The sequence below is a fragment of the Salvelinus fontinalis genome, chromosome 38 (genome assembly GCF_029448725.1).
Source record: "Salvelinus fontinalis isolate EN_2023a chromosome 38, ASM2944872v1, whole genome shotgun sequence".
In the NCBI taxonomy this organism is placed as follows: domain Eukaryota; kingdom Metazoa; phylum Chordata; class Actinopteri; order Salmoniformes; family Salmonidae; genus Salvelinus; species Salvelinus fontinalis.
Window position 1 is genome coordinate 29,135,844 of NC_074702.1, and position 20,817 is coordinate 29,156,660.

General features: G+C 43.2%; 2 protein-coding genes across 3 annotated transcripts in view; both read left to right on the plus strand.

Annotated features, from left to right (window-relative positions):
• Positions 1-453: 453 nt before the first annotated feature.
• Positions 454-2,634, plus strand: LOC129837716 (mediator of RNA polymerase II transcription subunit 18-like). 2 transcript variants are annotated; one of them, XM_055904106.1, is made up of 3 exons: positions 454-811; positions 1,043-1,145; positions 1,648-2,634. In XM_055904106.1, exons 2-3 carry the CDS (start codon positions 1,073-1,075, stop codon positions 2,199-2,201), a joined length of 627 nt encoding a protein of 208 aa, XP_055760081.1. In that variant the 5' UTR covers positions 454-811; positions 1,043-1,072; the 3' UTR covers positions 2,202-2,634. The 2 variants fall into 2 exon arrangements, with proteins under 2 accessions (XP_055760081.1, XP_055760080.1); XM_055904105.1 differs by having other exon boundaries at positions 455-765.
• A 9,918-nt stretch (positions 2,635-12,552) lies between these two features.
• Positions 12,553-20,817, plus strand: part of LOC129837481 (forkhead box protein O3-like) — a 29,187-nt gene continuing 20,922 nt past the window's right edge. Inside the window, exon 1 of the mRNA XM_055903681.1 lies at positions 12,553-14,268. Within this exon, the coding sequence (XP_055759656.1) occupies positions 13,774-14,268 (495 nt within the window). The 5' untranslated portion in view covers positions 12,553-13,773. The remainder of the gene's footprint in view (positions 14,269-20,817) is intronic.

The following is a 20,817-nucleotide window of genomic DNA, read 5'->3' on the forward strand; positions in this document are numbered from 1 at the left end:
ACAATGAGTGTGTGTACAGTCATATCAGGGTCTAGGAACTAAGAATGATACTACTTTGATGAGAGGGGTAATAAATAGCCTAAATCAAGTTTTTCTATTGTGCTCAGGCACACAAAATTCCAAAAAGGCCTACTATTGTTGTTGGGAATTATTTGTAGGCTTTTGAAAGGTTGGTTTTATATAATCACATTATTGCATGACCTTTAGTTTGTATTTAAATTTTTTATTGCACTTCTGTACTTAAAACCTTTAAACCACTGTAAAAAAAGAAAATGAAGAAAGTCTACTCTTTATCTCAAAAAGCATAAAGCCTTTGTATTTAGATGTCTATACAAGTCATTTGTGACATAATTGTAAACAAGTTGCTGAAATGTGACATTTTGAACTCATCATCGATCCACTGAGTTGCTTTCAGAACACTCTACAACGTTTCCGTTCTTGAATGCTCCATGCTCCAACCCGCTGCGCATGCGCGGATCTGGGTGAAACGCCAGATACTAACTAGCTATTCCTCTCCATCACACGGGCTCAATCAACTCTGTTCTGTCACTGCTGATAGTGGCATCTGTGTAGCGGTTGCTTTTGAACGTTTGTTTATAGCTGCTGCTTTTGAACGTTTGTTTGTAGCTGCCTAGCTAGCTAGTTTCAAATTAACCTTATTTAGCTATGAGCTAACGTTAGCTAGGTTGCAAGTTAGCTTGAGTTGGTGCAGTGCAGATTGGGAAGGAAGAAGCAGATACGCGGCAGTTTAAGGCCAAACATAAGGCAAGTTTAGTGCATTTCGCATTATTTCTCAGTAACTATCTTACCGGTGAGTTGTAACACTTTCTGGCTGTAGTTTATTTGGCTGGCTAGCTAACTGGCTAGCTAACTTTGTTTGAATAAAATTAACTACTGTCTGTCTAAACTAGCTCTAACTAGCCTGCTATTTTAGCCAGTCAGAAAAGTTGGATAGGTTAGAGATGTATTCATGAAAAAATATATGTTTATAGTCACCGTTAGTCTGTAACACGAAGTGTTTTCATTTTTCCCATTGATCTAGTTAACGTTACCTGTGTGACACTGACGAGTGATGGAGGCCCCACCAGTGTCAGTGCTGCCCATCACGGGGGGCACAATCAACATGATGGAGTACCTGCTGCAAGGTGAGTCTGCCTAGGTCGAAATTCTAGCGTCTTTATTAGGGCAGGCGTACCTATTTGTTATTCTGTATTTGGGTGTCTGAAGTGTGGTTGGTTCTTTTAGGGGTCTTGGAAAAAACATCCGGATCTTATTGAATGTAAATATTGTAATGAAACAGGCAGGGAGTAGGTCTCAACCTTCTAGCATGAAGTCCAGCGAGCTATTGACTGTGCCACAAAAACATGCTCGAGCGGCAGAGTCGATATCTGCGTTTATAAACCCAGTGTCGTTACAATATGTTAAGGTGAAGACCCCATACCAGCTCCTGTGCTGTGGCTTGGTCAACTCGGTATCAGTTGCAATTCAATAATTGAAAAGTTCAGTCTGTTACCATTGAGGCCTTTTAGGTTTTTGAATTGGCATTTCAATTCACTCTAAAAAGTCCAAATGACAAGTTACCCTGCTTTCAAGTTACGCTTGTAAATGTAACATTGCTGACACTGTTCTGTCATGTCGCCACTCAAGGCAGCGTCTTGGACCAGGCCCTCGAAAGCCTATTGCAACGCCTCCGGGGCCTTTGTGACAACATGGAACCCGAGACGTTCGCCGACCATGAGCTGGTCTACCTCCTGAAGGGTCAGCAGGGCAACCCGTTCCTGCTGCGCGCCCGCCGCTCCCTCTCCCACCCAACAGTTCCCTGGCACCTGCGCTACCTGGGCCAGCCGGAGGTGGGTGACAAGTCCCGCCACGCGCTGGTTCGCAACTGTGTGGATGTGGCCACCTCGCACAGCCTGCCCGACTTCCTCAACGAAATGGGCTTCCGCATGGACCACGAATTTGTAGCCAAGGGCCACATTTTCCGTAGAGGCGTGCTCAAAGTGGTGGTGAGTAAACTGTCACGCATCCTGGTCCCTGGCAATACAGAGAACACTGAGCCGCTGTCCCTCTCCTACCTGGTGGAGCTCAGTGTATTGGCCCCCGCGGGCCAGGATACCATGTCGGAGGACATGCGCAGCTTCGCTGAGCAGCTCAAGCCCCTTGTTCACCTGGAGAAGATTGACCCCAAGAGACACATGTAAGAAGGGGTGTGTTAAGATGAGCCTCTGTTGGCAGTCATGGACAAAGTGGAGTTTTTTATTCAAATGTATTTTTCTTTTTACATGGGACTTAGTTTTGTATGATTCCTATAAGAAAGCTCTTTCCCACAGTCCTTTGTCTCTGTGAAACGCTAGATCTCACAATCTTGATGTGTATTTCGTACATTTGGAGCAGGGCCACCTGTCATTAGGATGTTAGTAGTGTGTGAAAAGGACTTCACAGGAGGATTGACACAGCCAACATGGACATTGTGACAAATGAGGCTTTGAACGAGTCAATAAATAACAATGTTTCTATTCAGTGCTGAACTCTTAGCACATTGGTTTTGTGTGATGCTGATAGTGCTTTGTTCTGTGTTGGAGATGTTTCCAGAAATGCACAGCTATAGTGTTTATTAAACATGATTTGTCTCAACTCAACTGTGTCCTCTTGGTTTGCAGCGCTCAACGGATGCGGGTGCAGCAGTACACAACATTGTGGAATGTTCAGACAGGGCAGTTTGTTCTAATCTACATTCACAACATATTCTGACATGTAGAATAATTAATCATTACATTTTAAGTCATTTGGGCTCTCGAGTGTCGCACCGGTCTAAGGCACTGCATCTCAGTGCTAAAGGTGTCAATACAGACACCCTGGTTCGGTTCCAGTCTGTATCACAACCGGCCATGATTGGTAGTGCCGTAGGGCAGCACACAATTGGCCCAGCGTTGTCCGGTGTAAGCCGTCATTGTAAATAAGAATTTGTAACAGACTTTAGTTTAAAAAAAGAGCGACTTACAGGAGCAATTGGGTATGCCTTCCCTTAGGACACATCGACAGATTTTCCACCGGCTCGGGAATCAAACCAGCGACCTTTCGGTTACTGGCCCAACGCCCATACCTGCCGTTGCATCATTCCAGCTCTCATACCTGCCGCCCCATTATTCCAGCTCTATTAATAACAGTTATGTCTGCAACATTCCCCAAAGTTTGTCTTCTACATGTGACCCTGTTGACAGGTGCCATTTCCATCGTTTACCACTAGGGAGCTCTCCTACTCTATTTGTAAAAACCCGGCCTTTCTGGTTAGAGCCAGTTATATCTGCACCTCCGATCATCTACACAGGAGCCGTGGTTGCCATGGTAATAATTAGCCACGAGATCTGCACATCTCATCCAACAACTCTAATTAGCTTTTTCAATTGCTTAATTATACATATACCTGTGAAAGCTTTCCCTTTCTTCTTCTCACAAAAGCATTGATTTCCCTTCCCCTCTCATTTCTCTTAACCCATTAGTACCTCAATGGCAACCTGAGCAGACGGAGGCTCTTGTATGTACAAGACTAGAGGCCTCCGGTTGTTTAATCTACAGTTATTTCAAAATGGTCTTGTCTCCATTGTATCATCTCCATTCTTGGCTAGAGATCAGTTTTCCGCTGATGCCCTCCCATATACAGTGCATTCGGAAAGTATTCAGACCCCTTCACTATTTCCACATTTTGTTACGTTACAGCCTTATTCTAAAACGGATTAAATATTTTTTTCCCTCAGTGTACACACTACCTCAGCATGACAAAGCGAAAACAGATTTTTAGAAATGTTTGTACATTTATTAAAACACAATTTGTTTTCAGACCCTTTGCTATGAGACTTGAAAGTGAGCTCAGGTCATCCTTGAGATGATTCTACAACTTGATTTGAGCACCTGTGGTAAATTAAATTGATTGGACATGATTTGGAATGGCACACACCTGTCTATATAAGGTCCCACAGTTGACGGTGCATGTCAGAGCAAAAACCAAGCCATGAGGACGAAGGAATTGTACGTAGAGCTCCGAGACCAGATTGTGTTGAGGCACAGATCTGGGGAAGGAAGGGGTACAAAAAAATTTCTTCAGTATTGAAGGTCCCCAAGAACACAGTGGCCTCCTTCATTATTAAATGGAAGAAGTTTAGAACCACCAAGACTCTTCCTAGAGCTGGCTGTCCGGCCAAACTGAGCAATCGGGGAGAAGGGCCTTGGTCAGATGGTGACCAAGAACCTAATGGTCACTCTGATAGAGCTCCAGCGTTCCTCAACCATCTCTGCAGCACTCTACCAATCAGACCTTTATGGTAGAGTGGCCAGGCGGAAACCACTCCTCAGTAAAAGGCACATGACAGCCCGCTTGGAGTTTGCCAAAAGGCACCTAAAGGACTCTGACCATGAGAAACCAGATTCTCTGGTCTGATGAAGCCAAGATTGAACTCTTTGGCCTGATTGCCAAGCGTCACGTCTGGAGGAAACCTGGCACCATTGCTTCAGTGAAGCATGGTGGTGGCAGAATCATCATGTGGGGATGTTTTTCAGCGGCAGGTACTGGGAGACTAGTCAGGATCGAGGGAAAGATGAACAGAGCAAAGTACAGAGAGATCCTTGTTGAAAACCTGCTCCAGAGCACTCAGGACCTCAATCTGGGGCAAAGGTTCACCTTCCAACAGGACAACGAACCTAAGCACACAGCCAAGACAACGCAGGAGTGGCTTCAAGCTAAGTCTCCGTAATGTCCTTGAGTGACCCAGCCAGAGCCCGGACTTGAACCCGATCGAACATCTCTGGAGAGACCTGAAAATAGCTGTGCAGCGACACTCCCCATCCAACCTGTCAGAGCTTGAGAAGATATACAGAGAAGAATGGGAGATACTCCCCAAATACCGGTGTGCCAAGCTTATAGCGTCATACCCAAGAATGCTCGAGGCTGTAATCGTTGCCAAAGGTGCTTAAACAAAGTACAGAATAAAGGGTCTAAATACTACAGTACCAGTCAAAAGTTTGTACACTCAGTGTCACCAGCAAACACCATCACACCACCTCCATGTTTCACGGTGGGAACCACACATGCGGAGATCATCCGTTCACGGCAGTTGGAACCAAAAATCGCAAATTTGGACTCATCAGACCAAAGGAAAGATTTCCACGCGTCTAATGTCCATTGCTCATGTTTCTTGGGCCAAGCAAGTCTCTTCTTCTTGTTGGTGTCCTTTAGTAATGGTTTCTTTGCAGCAATTCGACCATGAAGGCCTGATTCATGCAGTCTCTGTCACGACTTCTGCCGAAGTCGATGCCTCTCCTTGTTCTGGCAGTGCTCGGTCTTCTAGCCATCATTGATCTATGTTTAATTTTAAATTGGTTTTGTCTTGTCTTCTTACACACCTGGTTCCAATCCCATTCATTATATGTTGTGTATTTAACCATCTGTTTCCCCTCATGTCCTTGTCAGAGATGGTTTGTTGTTATGTTCATGTTTCATGGATTGGTGTGTGACGGGTTCTTGTACCCACATTTATTTTATTTTGGAGTTTGTGTTTTAAGTTATTAAAATACTCCATTTATACCAAGTTTGATTCTCCTGCGCCTGACTTCCCTGCCACCTACATACACGACGTGACAGTCTCCTCTTAACAGTTGATGTGTCTGTTACTTGAACTCTGTGAAGCATTTATTTGGGCTGCAATTTTTGAAGCTGGTTACTCTAACTTATCCTCTGCAGCAGAGGTAACTCTGGGTCTTCCATTCCTGTTGCGGTCCTCATGAGAGACAGTTTCGTCATAGAATTTGAGGTTTTTTGGACTGCACTTGAAGAAACTATCAAATTTGTTAACATTTTTCGCATTGACTGACCTTCATTTCTTAAAGTAATGATGGACTGTCGTTTCTCTTTACTTATTTGAGCTGTTCTTGCCATAATATGGACTTGGTCTTTTACCAAATAGGGCTATCTTCTGTATACCACCCCTACCTTGTCACAACACGACTGATTGGCTCAAATGCATTAAGAAGGAAAGAAATTACACAAATTAACTTTTAACAAGCCAAACCTGTTAATTGAAATGCATCCCAGGTGACTACCTAATGAAGCTGGTTGAGAGATTGCCAAGAGTGTGCAAAGCTGTCATCAAGGCAAAGGGTGGCTACTTTGAAGAATATCAAATCTATTTAGATATTTTTAACTTTTTTTGGTTACTATATAATTACGTAAGTGTTATTTCATAGTGTTGATGTCTTCATTATTATTCTACAATGTAGAAAATAGTAAAAATAAAGAAATCGTTGAATGAGTAGTTGTGTCCAAACGTTTGATTGGTACTGTATGTAAATGTGATATTTCATTTTTATTTTTTTGTATTTTTTTCAGGGTCATTATCGGGTATTGTGTGCACATTTATTGGGGGGGGGGGGCAATTTAATACATTTTAAAAATAAGGCTGTGTTATAACAAACTTGTTACAAGTGCACATCATGTCCAATGCTCAAACTGCGATATTTTGTTTTTTATTTACCCATAGTCAGACGAACTCATGGTTACCATTTTTAATCTCTGCGTGCAGTTTGCAAATCATTAGTTTAGCACATTTGCTGGAAGTTTCCTGGTACAGTAGCCAGCTGTGGGGAAATAGACATTTGAACTACTCCGAAGCTGGGTGGTTGGTCATGTATAATCTTACAAAGCTAAACATACTGTAGTCATCGATATTTTATAAATGTGTTACTTTTACTGATCGTAAGAAATAAGAATCTATCCACTTCCTTATTCATTCTCCGTCGTATAGAGATTGCAAAGTTGTATCTGTCCCATTATGGTGTCTGAGCGCACGGGCAGTGCCATTGAGACCGGTAATGGAAAAGTAGGTAAGTAGAATAATGACCTAAATTGTGAAATCTCGCAGGTCACAGTATTCCATGTCCCTGCTTCAACTGAGCAGGCAGTTCAATGTCAAGTGACCCTGTGTGTGAAGTGGTGACTGTCTGAAAGGAGGGTTTGGGAAGCAGGTGGCTGTCTACTCCTTGATTTATTGGCATGTCAGGGTTGGTGAGCAGTTTGACGTTTATTGTTATGAATCAGAACTGTGCGTTTTCGGCTAGATGGGCCAGCTGCAAAGTCTAAATTGGTAAAAATGGATGAAAACAAAAATGGCCTTAATTTAAGGTTAGGGTTAGGGCCTGCCTTCCAACATGTCTGTCTCCACTTCCATTTAGTCTGTAATTTTTCAAATACAGCTCTTTTCTGTGCACAGTATTCCATAGTGGCTGATTTATCAATGAAAGTACAAGATAGAGACATAGCCCTTCTTACCACTTTGACCAACAACCTAAACCAGAGTCATGGCCCTAAGGACTGAGTCTGGTGTTTCTTGCTGCCTATAAAGTGAATTATATATTAAAGAAGCAGATGCCTCTTGCTCAGGGCTGTTTATGTCCAGCCCATCATACACATTCTGCTGGCATTATTCCACTTAAATTTGTGTTTAGTAGCCTGATCTATGGTCATGAGCCCCCCGCCCTGGGTACCTCTCCTCCGTGCTGCCTGGAGAGCCCAGCCAGGCTAATCAGCTGCTTGGCATCGGGCCCTCTCAGCCATTGTGGATCCTGCCAACCAATGGCTTTTTCTTGTGCTAGTGAGTTAATTTAACTCACTGCTGGAGGCAGAGGCCAAGCGATGGAGCCTCAGTGTCTTAGAAAATAGAATACAGAGTTCCTCCTAAAAACCAGATTAGACAATGAGATAAATGTAGTAGCATGACATCTTGGGTTGCACACAGTCAATAGTCAATGCTCATCATGTGTAGTCAGTAGTAAAGCGCATAGCGATCTGTGGCTCAGCAGAAGGTTATGGGCATCTCATAGACGACCCTTTTTTAAGAAATATGAATCATATTAATCGAGGATTTTCAGGATAATGCACTTGCAGATAATGTACTTATATGCCCATTGTAGAGGAGCACGGACATTAGCATGACCTTTCTACTCCTCATCTCACTCTCCATGACTCTAATAAGTGTGAAGTCAATGTGTTTTCCCCAATGCCATGTTCATGTATTTGACAATCGTGTAGGGTGCCGTCTTTCGGATGGGACGTTAAACGGGTGTCCTGACTCTCTGAGGTCATTAAAGATCCCATGGCACTTATCGTAAGAGTAGGGGTGTTAACCCCGGTGTCCTGGCTAAATTCCCAATCTGGCCCTCAAACCATCATGGTCACCTAATAATCCCCAGTTTACAATTGGCTCATTCATCCCCCTCCTCTCCCCTGTAACTATTCCCCAGGTCGTTGCTGCAAATGAGAACGTGTTCTCAGTCAACTTACCTGGTAAAATAACGGTAAAATAAAAAATTAAAAAATTAAAAAAACAGAACACACATCTAAGCCACCTTACCATCTTCTGCCACCCAAACAAACAGCCTAGTATGGGAGAATCTTCAAGGAGATATTAATCATCCAGAATGTGTTTAACTTGTAAATAGGATTAAGCGGGCCAGTATCGTATTAGTTAAACCTCTCACTGTCGGAGCCCTCGAAACCGAGGAGAGAAGCTGTTACCTGTGCTCCACTTTTTTCCCCCTCTCCTTTCCATTCTGCTGCATTCCGTCTTAATTATAGCCTCTTGGCTCCACTCATCTTTGTGCCTCTGAGCATTATGTTCATACCAAGTAGGGCCCGTGCCAAAATCTCTGCCACAATAAGCCTGACTCCATGCCCAGGGCAGGAAGTATTTAAGTCAGCCTACGTTGGGCCGGTGCCATGTAGGGGGTGAAATCCAGACTTGCCTACTCAGGAACATTCTTGATACTTGGAAAGGATCCTCTCTCCTTCCTGTGTCATTGGGAGCCCAGATGCTTGGTGAGGGAGGCGAACTGTGACTGAAGATGAGGGAGGCGTTTTCCTAGGACGGACATTGGTCTCCCCAGGGCCTCCAACTTCCAGTCTTCCACTCATCACAGTACCACCAGAGCGACAGGGGTACATGGCTCACTTATGTAAAGTTGGGAGGTGGGAGGAGGAATGATGGGTGGGGTGGGTCTTGGCTGTGGGGAAGTGGGAGGGAACCCTTTTATTTATTTATGTTTTTTGTAAGTGAATGAAATTCCACTGAGTGCTTCTTCGGTGTGTCAGTTTGTGCTGTTGTGGAGCAGCTCTCAGACCAGCCTGCTGCTGTGCTGCTTGCGGCTGAAATGGTTCGTTGTGGTGAACAGGCTTTTCTAAGATCAGCCACAGAGAGCGCCTGCAACCAGCCCTCCTGCCTCGGAATGTCTGGTATGGGGACCCGTGTCAAGCAGCCTGCCTGGCTACGTCTCCTGACAGTGACAGGGCCTCCCTCTGTCTCTCCACCTCTTCCTGGCCTTCCCTCTTCTCCCTCCTTAGGCGTGGTCCTCTTCCAAGCCTCTGGAGTGTTTGCACTGTCTCTCATCACCTCTGATTAGTTTGTTCTTTGTCTGAGTAGGTGTTCTTGTTGTGAGACATGTTATGCAATGCTGGCCGAAACTCCATAGCTTGGAAATTGTAACTTTTCAGTTTCTGTGAAGAGTGGATGTCCACTCCCTGTGAAAATCTAACTAGCATAGTAAAATAAAATCCCCGTAAAATCTGTCTGTTCAGCTAGAAATACAGTATCCGTTTTTTGTTGTTGTTGCATGGGCTGCGTCTCAATCAACCACATCCGTTGATGTCGGCCTTCGTCATCTGCGGTGAAAGGTGGCAGAGCTACAGCGGTATTTGTCAGGAGACATCCTGAAAATCGGTCTTCTCACGAAACAGCAATAGCGTCCGAATGGTTTGGCCTAAACACGAATATGACCCCTCTATGGAAAGGTGAGACGCTCACGAACACGTTGGTTGTTTTGTTCTAGGATGCTCACAAGACTCATCTGAAAAAGGGGGGTTCAATAATAATAATTTCTTGATTTTATATATCTCAGAATAAGGACAGACACTTCAAAACAAACTTTATTAAAATGTATTATATTTTATTATTTATCTGTTCATCCATGTCATGTTCCTGACCTATTTCTGTTAGTTTTTATGTGTTAGTTGGTCAGGACGTGAGTTTGGGTGGGCAGTCTATGTTTTCTGTTTCTATGTTTGTTTAAGGGTTGCCTGGTATGGCTCTCAATTAGAGGCAGGTGCTTGGCGTTTCCTCTAATTGAGAGTCATATTAAGGTAGGTTGTTTCACATTGTTTGTTGTGGGTGGTTGTCTCCTGTGTCAGTGTTTGTTGCACCATATGGGACTGTTTCGTGCGTTCTTCGTTTTATGTAGTCATTTTTCCTGTTGTGCGTTCTTCGTGTTTTATGTAAGTTCGTATGTTCAGGTTTGTCTAAATTCGTTTTGTTATTTTGTTAATTGTTCAAGTGTTTTCGTTTCGTGTTTTTTCCGTCTTGTTTAATTAAAAAATGTCTAAATATCACGCTGCATCTTGGTTCAATCCATGCTCCTCCTCTTCGGATGAAGAGGAAGAGGAGAACCGTTACAATCCATGTATGAATCTGTTATTCAATGCAGTTCTGTGGGCTAACAGCAGTAAGGGCCAAATTCAATGTTTTGTCAAATGTAATTGTTCGAAAAAAAATTTATACCTAAAGGGGCCTTACATTTCTTACTCAAATGGCTAAATGATCTTTGGTATGACCATCTTAAAACAATTTCTTATGTTAGCTTAGTAGATCCCCCCCCCCCCCCCCCCCCCAAGCTTAGACTCTGAGCAGTTAATTAATTATTTAAATTGAAATTAATATGAATAAAATTATTTTATGTTCAGAGGTTTTCCTCTGTATTAGCAATATAATATTATGACTGTGTTTAATTGGATGTGCAATATTTATTTCGTCAAACCGTGACACACTATGACACATCCTTCCAACTCACCAAGTGCTACATTTGACATTTACAATTTCACAACTGTGACTGCTTTTTTGTAGACATGACTGTGCAACTTTAAATGTACTTACTGTAGTAGGTGTGCTGGGTGGGGATTTGGTAGACAATCTCAGCTTGTTCTTTAAATAGATGTTTTTGTGGGTTTGGATCTTTGTGGCCACTTATATCACTCAAGGAATATGTGAGCGCGCATAGGTTTTTATGTGTGCTGTCGATCCCTCAAGTAAACAATGCTATTCGATCCACCATCTAGTATTGTCCTCAGAACAAAAGCTTCCGCCAAAACCTTCAATCATGGGTAAAATGATGTAGAACATTGACAACCCCTTTTACAGAACAAATAAATGCAATGTGAAGTAATTCACAGGTGTGTGTATGTAGCAATGACTGTGGGTTGGTAGTGTAGGCCTACCTATCTCATAACTGGTGCGTGCAGACATTCCGTAATGGCCACGACATTGCCCAACTACTCACCTGATCCTGGGTTGGTTACTTTACTAGACAATGGGCGGCAAGCCAACATGCAGTCTACAGGTCCACCCTAAACAATTTCAAGATGGACGATGACATTTTATTCCTGACGAATGAAAAACATTAAAAAAAAACTGAAATGTAGAAGTCAATGCCCTTATCCTGAATCTATCCTGTATTCTATTGAACACTGTATTAATGAGCAACCCATGTACAGTCAATTAGATGTGTCCATGTTTGTAATAACGGTAATAGAATTGTAAAGCAAGTTGTATTTATTTGGTGAAAAGTACAGTATTGGTCAGATATGTTGCACAGCGTTTGGATATATGTTTTCCATTCCTGTGTGGTTAAGAAATGCATTATGGGTTAGGCAGCCCCCTATGTCTATTTTTACTTTTCTGGTTTTATGTAGTTTATAGGGCTAGTGTCTGTTTTTCAAAAACCACTGACCCATATGTTTTGAATTAGACAATGAGAATGAACACCAGGGTGTCTGATTTCTCTATTACCCTGACCTTTACATTTTGTAAATCTGGATTACTCATGATGTAAATACCCCAAGTCTGTGATGACTCTTTGGTTTTGTTCACCCTTGACTACTACTGTCAATGGCAAATGTGTGACGCTGACGCACCACCAATACAATTCGAAATTATCAGTCAAAATAAAGGATACTACATTAATTACAGCGTTCATCTGAATTAACCCCTTATGCAATAAATTCAGCCAATGGACAACGTGGTCTGAAACGCGGTAGCCAATCGCATCTAAGCAACTGAGCAATGCGCCCGCCCAGCTGTCAATTTGATACATGAGGAGGCGGCGCCATACAGTGAGGCGTGGTCGGAATCCCCTCGGTCAATGTAGCAATCTGGTAGTTATGCACACATGGGTCAAACAGGGGCTGCCACTGGGAGTCTGAAATCCTCAACAGTCATGCCTGCAGTGTAGAAAGAAACAGGCTGCTGTAACGCATCGAAGCTTGGCAAATGCGATTTTAGAAAATTATGTGCTAAATTGTGTTAAACCTATAAAAAAAATCTGGTGATGAGGGGAATAGAGCAGAGATAATTGAACAGCATGTAGCTATTGCATTTTTCCCAACTCATATCGGATTATAATCTGGGGTTACCTAATCTCTGGTAATCTGAACTAAATCTATCTAATTGTGGTAGAAAACTACACTCCCGCTGTTCTGGTGCACCATCAGAGACGCTTTGCGCGTCAGTTGGTCTTTTTGGACACCGTGCTGCTATCAACTGATTCTCCAAAACTGATCATAAGAGAGTATATCTGCACCAAATTCTTTTAAGAGTGAAATTAAGGCTGATTGGAATCTGGAGACCAAAGGTCGCATTAAAACGCGCAGCAGCTGCTTTTCCAGAGATTAAGGACATTTAGCATATTTTTCATGTTGAAACATTTATTTGCCATGGATATTTTTTCTACCGTTTTATGATGGGGTTGATATTATATGTGAGAGAGTTCGGGCCGGGGTGTTGTAAGCGTGTTCTGGGAGTAATGTGCGCGCCATCCAATGGCAGAATCTATTCCACACAACAGCGTCAGCACGTCATCAGTTCACATCTACGAAACGAGTTTTTATTAAATGAGGATATGTGAGGGGATCTGAGAGTAAGAAAAACAGATTGGAGATTAGATAGGCTACATATTAGAAATACTAGACGCGAGCAAGACGTGTGATAAAATCATTTGATCAAGTGGACAAGAACGGACTGACGCTGGACTGTGCACTGTCTGGAAGTGTGTCGCTTTTTAAAAGACACACGCGACTCGATTTAAAAACAAAAGTATCATTGCAATTGAATTCGCAATCGTTTGTGTGTGACTGTGGATGGATTTGCATTTGCCAGCCTATTCCTTGAAGACTGGAATATTTAATGTACGATGATCACACATCATCGCTTGTCTGTGCTGTCTGGACAATCCTGTTGATTTAAACATTATTCCTGTCTATGTTTTGGCGGATTCTCGTTATATGAGGTATCATCTGTTGCTGCAGCCGGATTAACTGACATTGTCATGGGTTTGGATTGACCCTAGCTGCTGGAGATGTAGGCAATCAGCAATTCATAATTTCCCCAATTGAACATGTTTTATTTCAGGTAAAATGGGAGAACGATTATTGTTACTATTATTGCTACTCTTATCGTTACATGCGGGTTGTGATAGCCTACTGCAGACGAGCCATTCAAAATCGTCCATCTCCACAGCAGCCGGCTTCTCTGAGATTTGATCGTTACTTTGTTGAATCAGACTGTAATATCCCCGTCACGAGACGGATTTCGGCTTGAAGTAGGTCTAGTATTGGAGACAATACGGGAATTGTGGAGGTATTGTATTTCTTAATAAACCCGGTTATTCCTTCACAACTGAGGATAAATGTTGATGATGGGGGACGACGAATTGGCTCATCAGGTTGATTCGGATTTCGAGCCGCAAAACCGGCCTCGCTCGTGCACTTGGCCACTGCCTTGTCCGGAGGATTTCCCCGAAGTACTGGAGGTCAATGGGGGTCTTCCACTGACCACCATCAAGGTGGAACCAGATGACAATCTAGCCGTTTCAGCGTGCAGAGCGGGGAGAATGGGTGGCACGCCGACGGAGCTGAAGCATCCAGCAGTCGCCCCTGCTCCCATCGGCGCGACGCACCCATGCTTGGCCGGCGCGGCACTTGACGTGACTGGACAATTGCGCAAAGCCAAATCCTCGCGGCGGAACGCATGGGGTAACCAGTCGTACGCGGACCTTATCACACGAGCCATTGAAAGCACCCCTGAAAAAAGACTCACGCTATCACAGGTCTACGACTGGATGGTCCGCTATGTTCCCTATTTCAAGGATAAGGGCGACAGTAATAGTTCAGCTGGATGGAAGGTAAGCGCATGTCTACAAATGTAATAATAGGAAATACTTTATGTCGATATTCAACACACCAGAAGTCTCAATCAAGACAACATTGGGTAGGCTATACCTGGGCTATAGGCTACATTTTTGCACATATTACATTGCCACATGTCACACTTTAGGGTCGTTACGCATGAATGGTGCCATGTAATTATCCAATGGCACCGATCGATATATCACTGTAGCCTACCATTGACAGCTAAATGGAATGGAGCTGGGTAGAGGTTGGAAGAGCACTGTGCATACCTTCATAATTCCATCTTTAGTTTGGCTACATGTATACAGTAAATGAGTAACCGCCCCCTTTTCAAAGCCTATGATCATGAAAATGCACACATGGCAAGCATTTTTATATTGGTTCCTTTGGTTTCTCTCCTTTTTCTCTCACACTATCTCTATGTGTGTGAGACGGAAAAATAGGCCCTAGACAGAGGCATAAAGCCAATAAAAATCAATTTTCACTACAAATATTTGTTGTACACATACTCTATACTCTATTTTTAAGGTGTCACTTGAGAGACACTTGTAGTTGTAGCCGGTCAGCTGTCCATCGTGTAATACCCACTGGGCACACACTGGTTGAATCAATGTTGTTTCCACGTCATTTCAATTAAATGACATAGAACCGACATGGAATAGATGTTGAATTGACGTCTGTGCCCAGGGGTTAGGCTATTCAAAGGGTGCTTTTCTACAGACACGCACATACACACACACGCACGCAGAGGCTACCGCCTGTCTCGCCAGCAGCCTAGAGCTGCCTCTCCTGGATGTCTGCCCATTTTACTGTATCAGCCTCATTATTATACCGTCTCACTCATATCGCTGTTCTTCATTAATACAAGCTAATGTTAAGAACATAAAAATGAAATCCCAAAGTAACAAGGACAGTCAGAGGCACAAGTGTGGCTCTTGATATTGTACCTCTCAGAGAGGAGATCTTGAGGGCCAGACATGATGAGGTCACAGGTGGGAGCGTTATAAACCCACACCATGCCACTTGTCCCTGTAGAAGAACCCTTTATGGTTCCAGGTAGAACCTTTTCACCCGACGGAGAACACTTTTGGAATCCTTTCTTTCGTTGAGGCACGGTTCCAAAGGAACCATTTTGTATGAAAAAGGTTTCATGTAGAGAACCCTTGTCCCTGTAGATCAGAAGAACCCTTTTTGAACCTTTGTGATATCCATAGCAGTTTGAACCATGTGTCGTGCGTGCAGTGGGATCGACTATAGTATCCCCTCAGGTTTGCTGTCAATCTGCTGTCAGTCGTTCCTGTTGGTTCCCCTCTCAAGAGGCTGTTTTGAAAGCTACTGTCGTGGTCTCTTTTTCTGTCTGTGTGATCGCATCAAATCAAATTTGATTGGTCGCGTACACATGTTTTGCGGATGCAGTGAAATGCTTGTGTTTCCAACTCCGACAGTGCAGTTATACCTAACAAAACAATACAGATCCAAAACATGAAGAAATATCAGGACGAGCAATGTCAGAGTCCGGAATATACAATGAGCACACAAAACATTATGAACACCTGCTATTTCCATGACATAGACAGACCAGGTGAATCCAGGTGAAAGCTATGATCCCTTATTGATGTCACCCGTTAAATCCACTCCAATCAGTGTAGATGAAGGTGAGGAGACAGGTTAAAGAAGGATTGTTAAGCCTTGTGACAATTGAGACATGGATTGTGTATGTGTGCCATTCAGAGGTGAATGGGCAAGACAAAATATTTAAAAGCCTTTGAACGGGGTATGGTAGTAGTTATGGTAGCACCGGTTTGAGTGTGTCAAGAACTGCAACGCTACTGGGTTTTTCACACTAAACAGTTTCCTGTGTGTATCAAGAATGGTCCACCACCCAAGTCACATGCAGCCAACTTCACACAACTGTGGGAAGCATTGGAGTCAACATGGGCCAGTATCCCTGTGGAACACTTTAGACACCTTGTAGAGTCCATGACCTGACGAATTGAGGCTGTTATGAGGGCAAAAGAGGGTGCAATCAATATTAGGATGGTGTTCCTAATGGTTTGTCCACTCAGTGTACATGAATATGATGGTGTGTATAGACATTATGAACAGTATATGAATAGAAAAGGTGTATACAGTATATAAACTCAGCAAAAAAAAGAAACGCCCCTTCTTCAGAACCCTGTCTTTCAAAGATAATTTGTAAAAATCCAAACAACTTCACAGATTTTCATTGTGAAGGTTTTAAAAACTGTTTCCCATGCTTGTTCAATGAACCATAAACAATTAATGAACATGCACCTGTGGAACGGTTGATAAGACACTAACAGCTTACAGACGGTAGGCAATTAAGGTCACAGTTATGGAAACTTAGGACACTAAAGAGGCCTTTCTACGGACTCTGAAAAACACCAAAAGAAAGATGCCCATGGTCCCTGCTCATCTGCGTGAACGTGCCTTAGGCATGCTGCAAGGAGGCATGAGGACTGCAGATGTGGCCAGGGTAATAAATTGCAATGTCTGTACTGTGAGACGCCTAAGACAGCGCTACAGGGAGACAGGACGGACAGCTGATCGTACTCGCAATGGCAGACCACATGTAACAACACATGCACAGGATCGGTACATCCGAACATCACACCTGCGGGACAGGTACAGGATGGCAACAACAACTGCCCGAGTTACACCAGGAACGCACAATCCCTCCATCAGTGCTCAGACTGTCCGCAATAGCCTGAGAGAGGCTGGACTGAGGGCTAGTAGGCCCGTTGTAAGGCAGGTCCTCACCAGACATTACCAGCAACAACGTCACCTATGGGCACAAACCCACCGTCGCTGGACGAGACAGGACTGGCAAAAAGTGCTCTTCACTGACAAGTTGCGGTATTGTCTCACCAGGGGTGATGGTCGGATTCGCGTTTATCGTTGAAGGAATGAGTGTTACACCGAGGCCTGTACTCTGGAGCGGGATCGATTTGGAGGTGGAGGGTCCGTCATGGTCTGGGGCGTTGTGTCACAGCATCATTGGACTGAGCTTGTTGTCATTGTAGGCAATCTCAACACTGTGCTTTACTGGGAAGACATCCTCCTCCCTCATGTGTACCCTTCCTGCAGGCTCATCCTGACATGACCCTCCAGCATGACAATGCCACCAGCCATACTGCTCGTACTGTGCGTGATTTCCTGCAAGACAGGAATGTCAGTGTTCTGCCATGGCCAGCGAAGAGCCCGGATCTCAATCCCATTGAGCACGTCTGGGACCTGTTGGATCAGAGGGTGAGGGCTAGGCCCATTGCCCCCAGAAATGTCTGGGAACTTGCAGGTGCCTTGGTGGAAGAGATGGGTAACGTCTCACAGCAAGAACTGGCAAATCTGGTGCAGTCCATGAGGAGGAGTTGCACTGCAGTACTTAATGCAGCTGGTGGCCACACCAGATACTGACTGTTACTTTTGATTTTGACCCCCCCTTGTTCAGGGACACATTATTCAATTTCTGTTAGTCACATGTCTGTGGAACATGTTCAGTTTATGTCTCAGTTGTTGAATCTTAATATGTTCATACAAATATTTACACATGTAAAGTTTGCTGAAAATAAACGCATTTGACAGTAGAGGTTGACCGATTATGATTTTTCAATGCCGATACCGATTATTGGAGGACCAAAAAAAGCTGATACCGATTAATTGGACGATTTTTATATATATATTTGTAATAATGACAATTACAACAATTCTGAATGAACACTTTTATTTTAACTTAATATAATACATTAAAAAAATCAATTTAGTCTCAAATAAATAATGGAACATGTTCAATTTGGTTTAAATAATGCAAAAACACAGTGTTGGAGAAGAAAGTAAAAGTGCAATATATGCCATGTAAAAAAAGCTAACGTTTAAGTTCCTTGCTCAGAACATGAGAACATATTAAAGCTGGTGGTTCATTTTAACATGAGTCTTCAATATTCCCAGTTAAGAAGTTTTAGGTTGTAGTTATTATAGGAATTTATTAGGACTATTTCTCCCTATACGATTTGTATTTCATATACCTTTGGCTATTGGATGTTCTTATAGGCACTATTGTATTGTCAGCCTAATATCGGGAGATGATAGGCTTGAAGTCATAAACAGAGCTGTGCTTCAAGCATTGTGAAGAGCTGCTGGCAAACTCAGGAAAGTGCTGTTTGAATGAGTGCTTACGAGCCTGCTGCTGCCTACCACCGCTCAGTCAGACTGTTCTATCAAATATCAAATCATAGACTTAATTATAATATAATAAACACACAGAAATACGAGCCTTAGGTCATTAATATGGTAAAATCCGGAAACTATCATTTCGAAAACAAAACGTTTATTCTTTCAGTGAAATACGGAACCGTTCCGTATTTTATCGAACAGGTGGCAACCCTAAGTCTAAATTTTGCTGTTACATTGCACAACCTTCAATGTTGTGTCATAATTATGTAAAATTCTGGCAAATTAATTACGGTCTTTGTTAGGAAGAAATGGTTCGCAAGAGAAACAGTTCACAACAAGCCAGGCGGCCCAAACTGCTGCATATACCCTGCCTCTTCTTACACTGAACGCAAGAGAAGTGACACAATTTCCCTTGCCTGCTATCATGAATTTCTTTTAACTAAATATGCAGGTTTGAAAAATATACTTGTGTATTGATTTTAAGAAAGGCATTGATGTTCATGGCTAGGTACATTGGTGCTACGATTGTGCTTTTTTTGCGAATGTGCTTTTGTTAAATCATCACCCGTTTGGCGAAGTAGGCTGTGATTCGATGATAAATTAACAGGCACCGCATTGATTATATGCAACGCAGGACAAGCTAGTTAAACTAGTAATATCATCAACCATGTGTAGTTAACTTGTGATTATGTTAAGATTGATTGTTTTTTATTAGATAAGTTTAATGCTAGCTAGCAACTAACCTTGGTTCCTTGCTGCATTTGCGTAACAGGTGGTCAGCCTGCCACGCAGTCTCCTTGTGGATTGCAATGTAATCGGCCATGATTGGCGTCCAAAAATGCCAATTACCGATTGTTATGAAAACTTGAAATCAGCCCTAATTAATCGGCCATGCCGATTAATCGGTCGACCTCACTTTGACAGTGAGAGGACGTTCATTTTTTTGATGAGTTTACATATGAACACATCCACTGTACATGTATGGTTTTACCCTCACAATTTAACAGTGAGATCCTCCAAAACATGAGAAAATCGTCAGGGCTAGTTTGATTGCTCACTACTTCCTGTGAATAGACATGGTTAGTACAGGGTATCACAGGGAGCATGTTTACCAGGGCACAACGTTGTGGAGCGTTCAGGCGTTACGTAGAACAAGCATGCCTCTCTGACATGTAGAATCAGTAATAATGTGGGCTCTATTCATGACATTGCAATGTTCAACAAAGCTAACATTGGAACACGGCCCAAAAAGCAACATTTGGAAGGACCACAGTTAGTAATCAACACCAGAACACATAGACAGACGATTCAGGACTGCACTAATACCACCCCATAAAAGAGTGAAAATCACACGTCAGCTCATCTTCTACCAGGTATTCCATGCTTGGCAAGTGTCAGTTTAGTCTTTCACAACCAGGCTCATAGTAATGAAACTAACACTTCATTGGTGTACATGTGAGAAATGCTTGGAGGCCTGGGGTTTTAAGTGTTTCTTTTCCATTTAAACGCGACTCTGTCTTCATGATCTGTATGTCTCCCTGTGTGGAGTTCGGTCGTCTTCACATAAACACCTGTTGTAGTCTATGTTTCTAAAAGAGCCCTTTGTGTGTCCCAAATGGCGCCCAATCCCATAAGGGCCCTGGTCAAAAGTAGTGCACTATATAGGGAGTAGGGTGGACTTAGGTAGTCACGAGTTGAGGAGTATGTTCGAGTTCAGTCCTTTAGCCTGCTTAGCCTTAATCACCAAGCGCCTGACTGACTCTTAACTCTTAAGTGCATCCCATTTAAGTGAGCGCTGCTGAGGTGTGTCTGCAGGTGGCTTAGCCCTTGTTATCCCTGCCCTGTACCTCGACGGCAGTGGCACCGCTAACAGACGCTAACCATGCTAACAGACTCTAACCGCTAAGCGACAGCCCAGCTCTATCTTTAGCACTAGTGTCACCCAGTCAGCGAGCCCGACAGTTACGAAACAGGCAAATTAGGGGGTTTGACTCCATGGAAGATGGAGGAAGTCTGAGGGCCAGGGTTATTATGAACCCAGGTTTATTATGAACGGTGCGAGGCGAGAGGCGCGGTCCATCCCAGGTAATGAAGGTATTTAGGAAAGTTGTTTTAAAGCAAGGCGTAATTGCAGTAATAGCCCTGGCCTGGTTTCATTGAGAGACGTGGTAGGTAATGTAAATATACACTTAGAGGAAGCACTCGCATACCCAGGCCTGAGGAGACTGTTTAATGCGACACAAACCCATCGTCCGTACAGCAGCCATTTGTTGGTAATAAATAACGTATGGTATAGTCGATGATCACTTTTAAATGATGGACTGTGCAGGGGTTTAACATCCAGTTGTTGA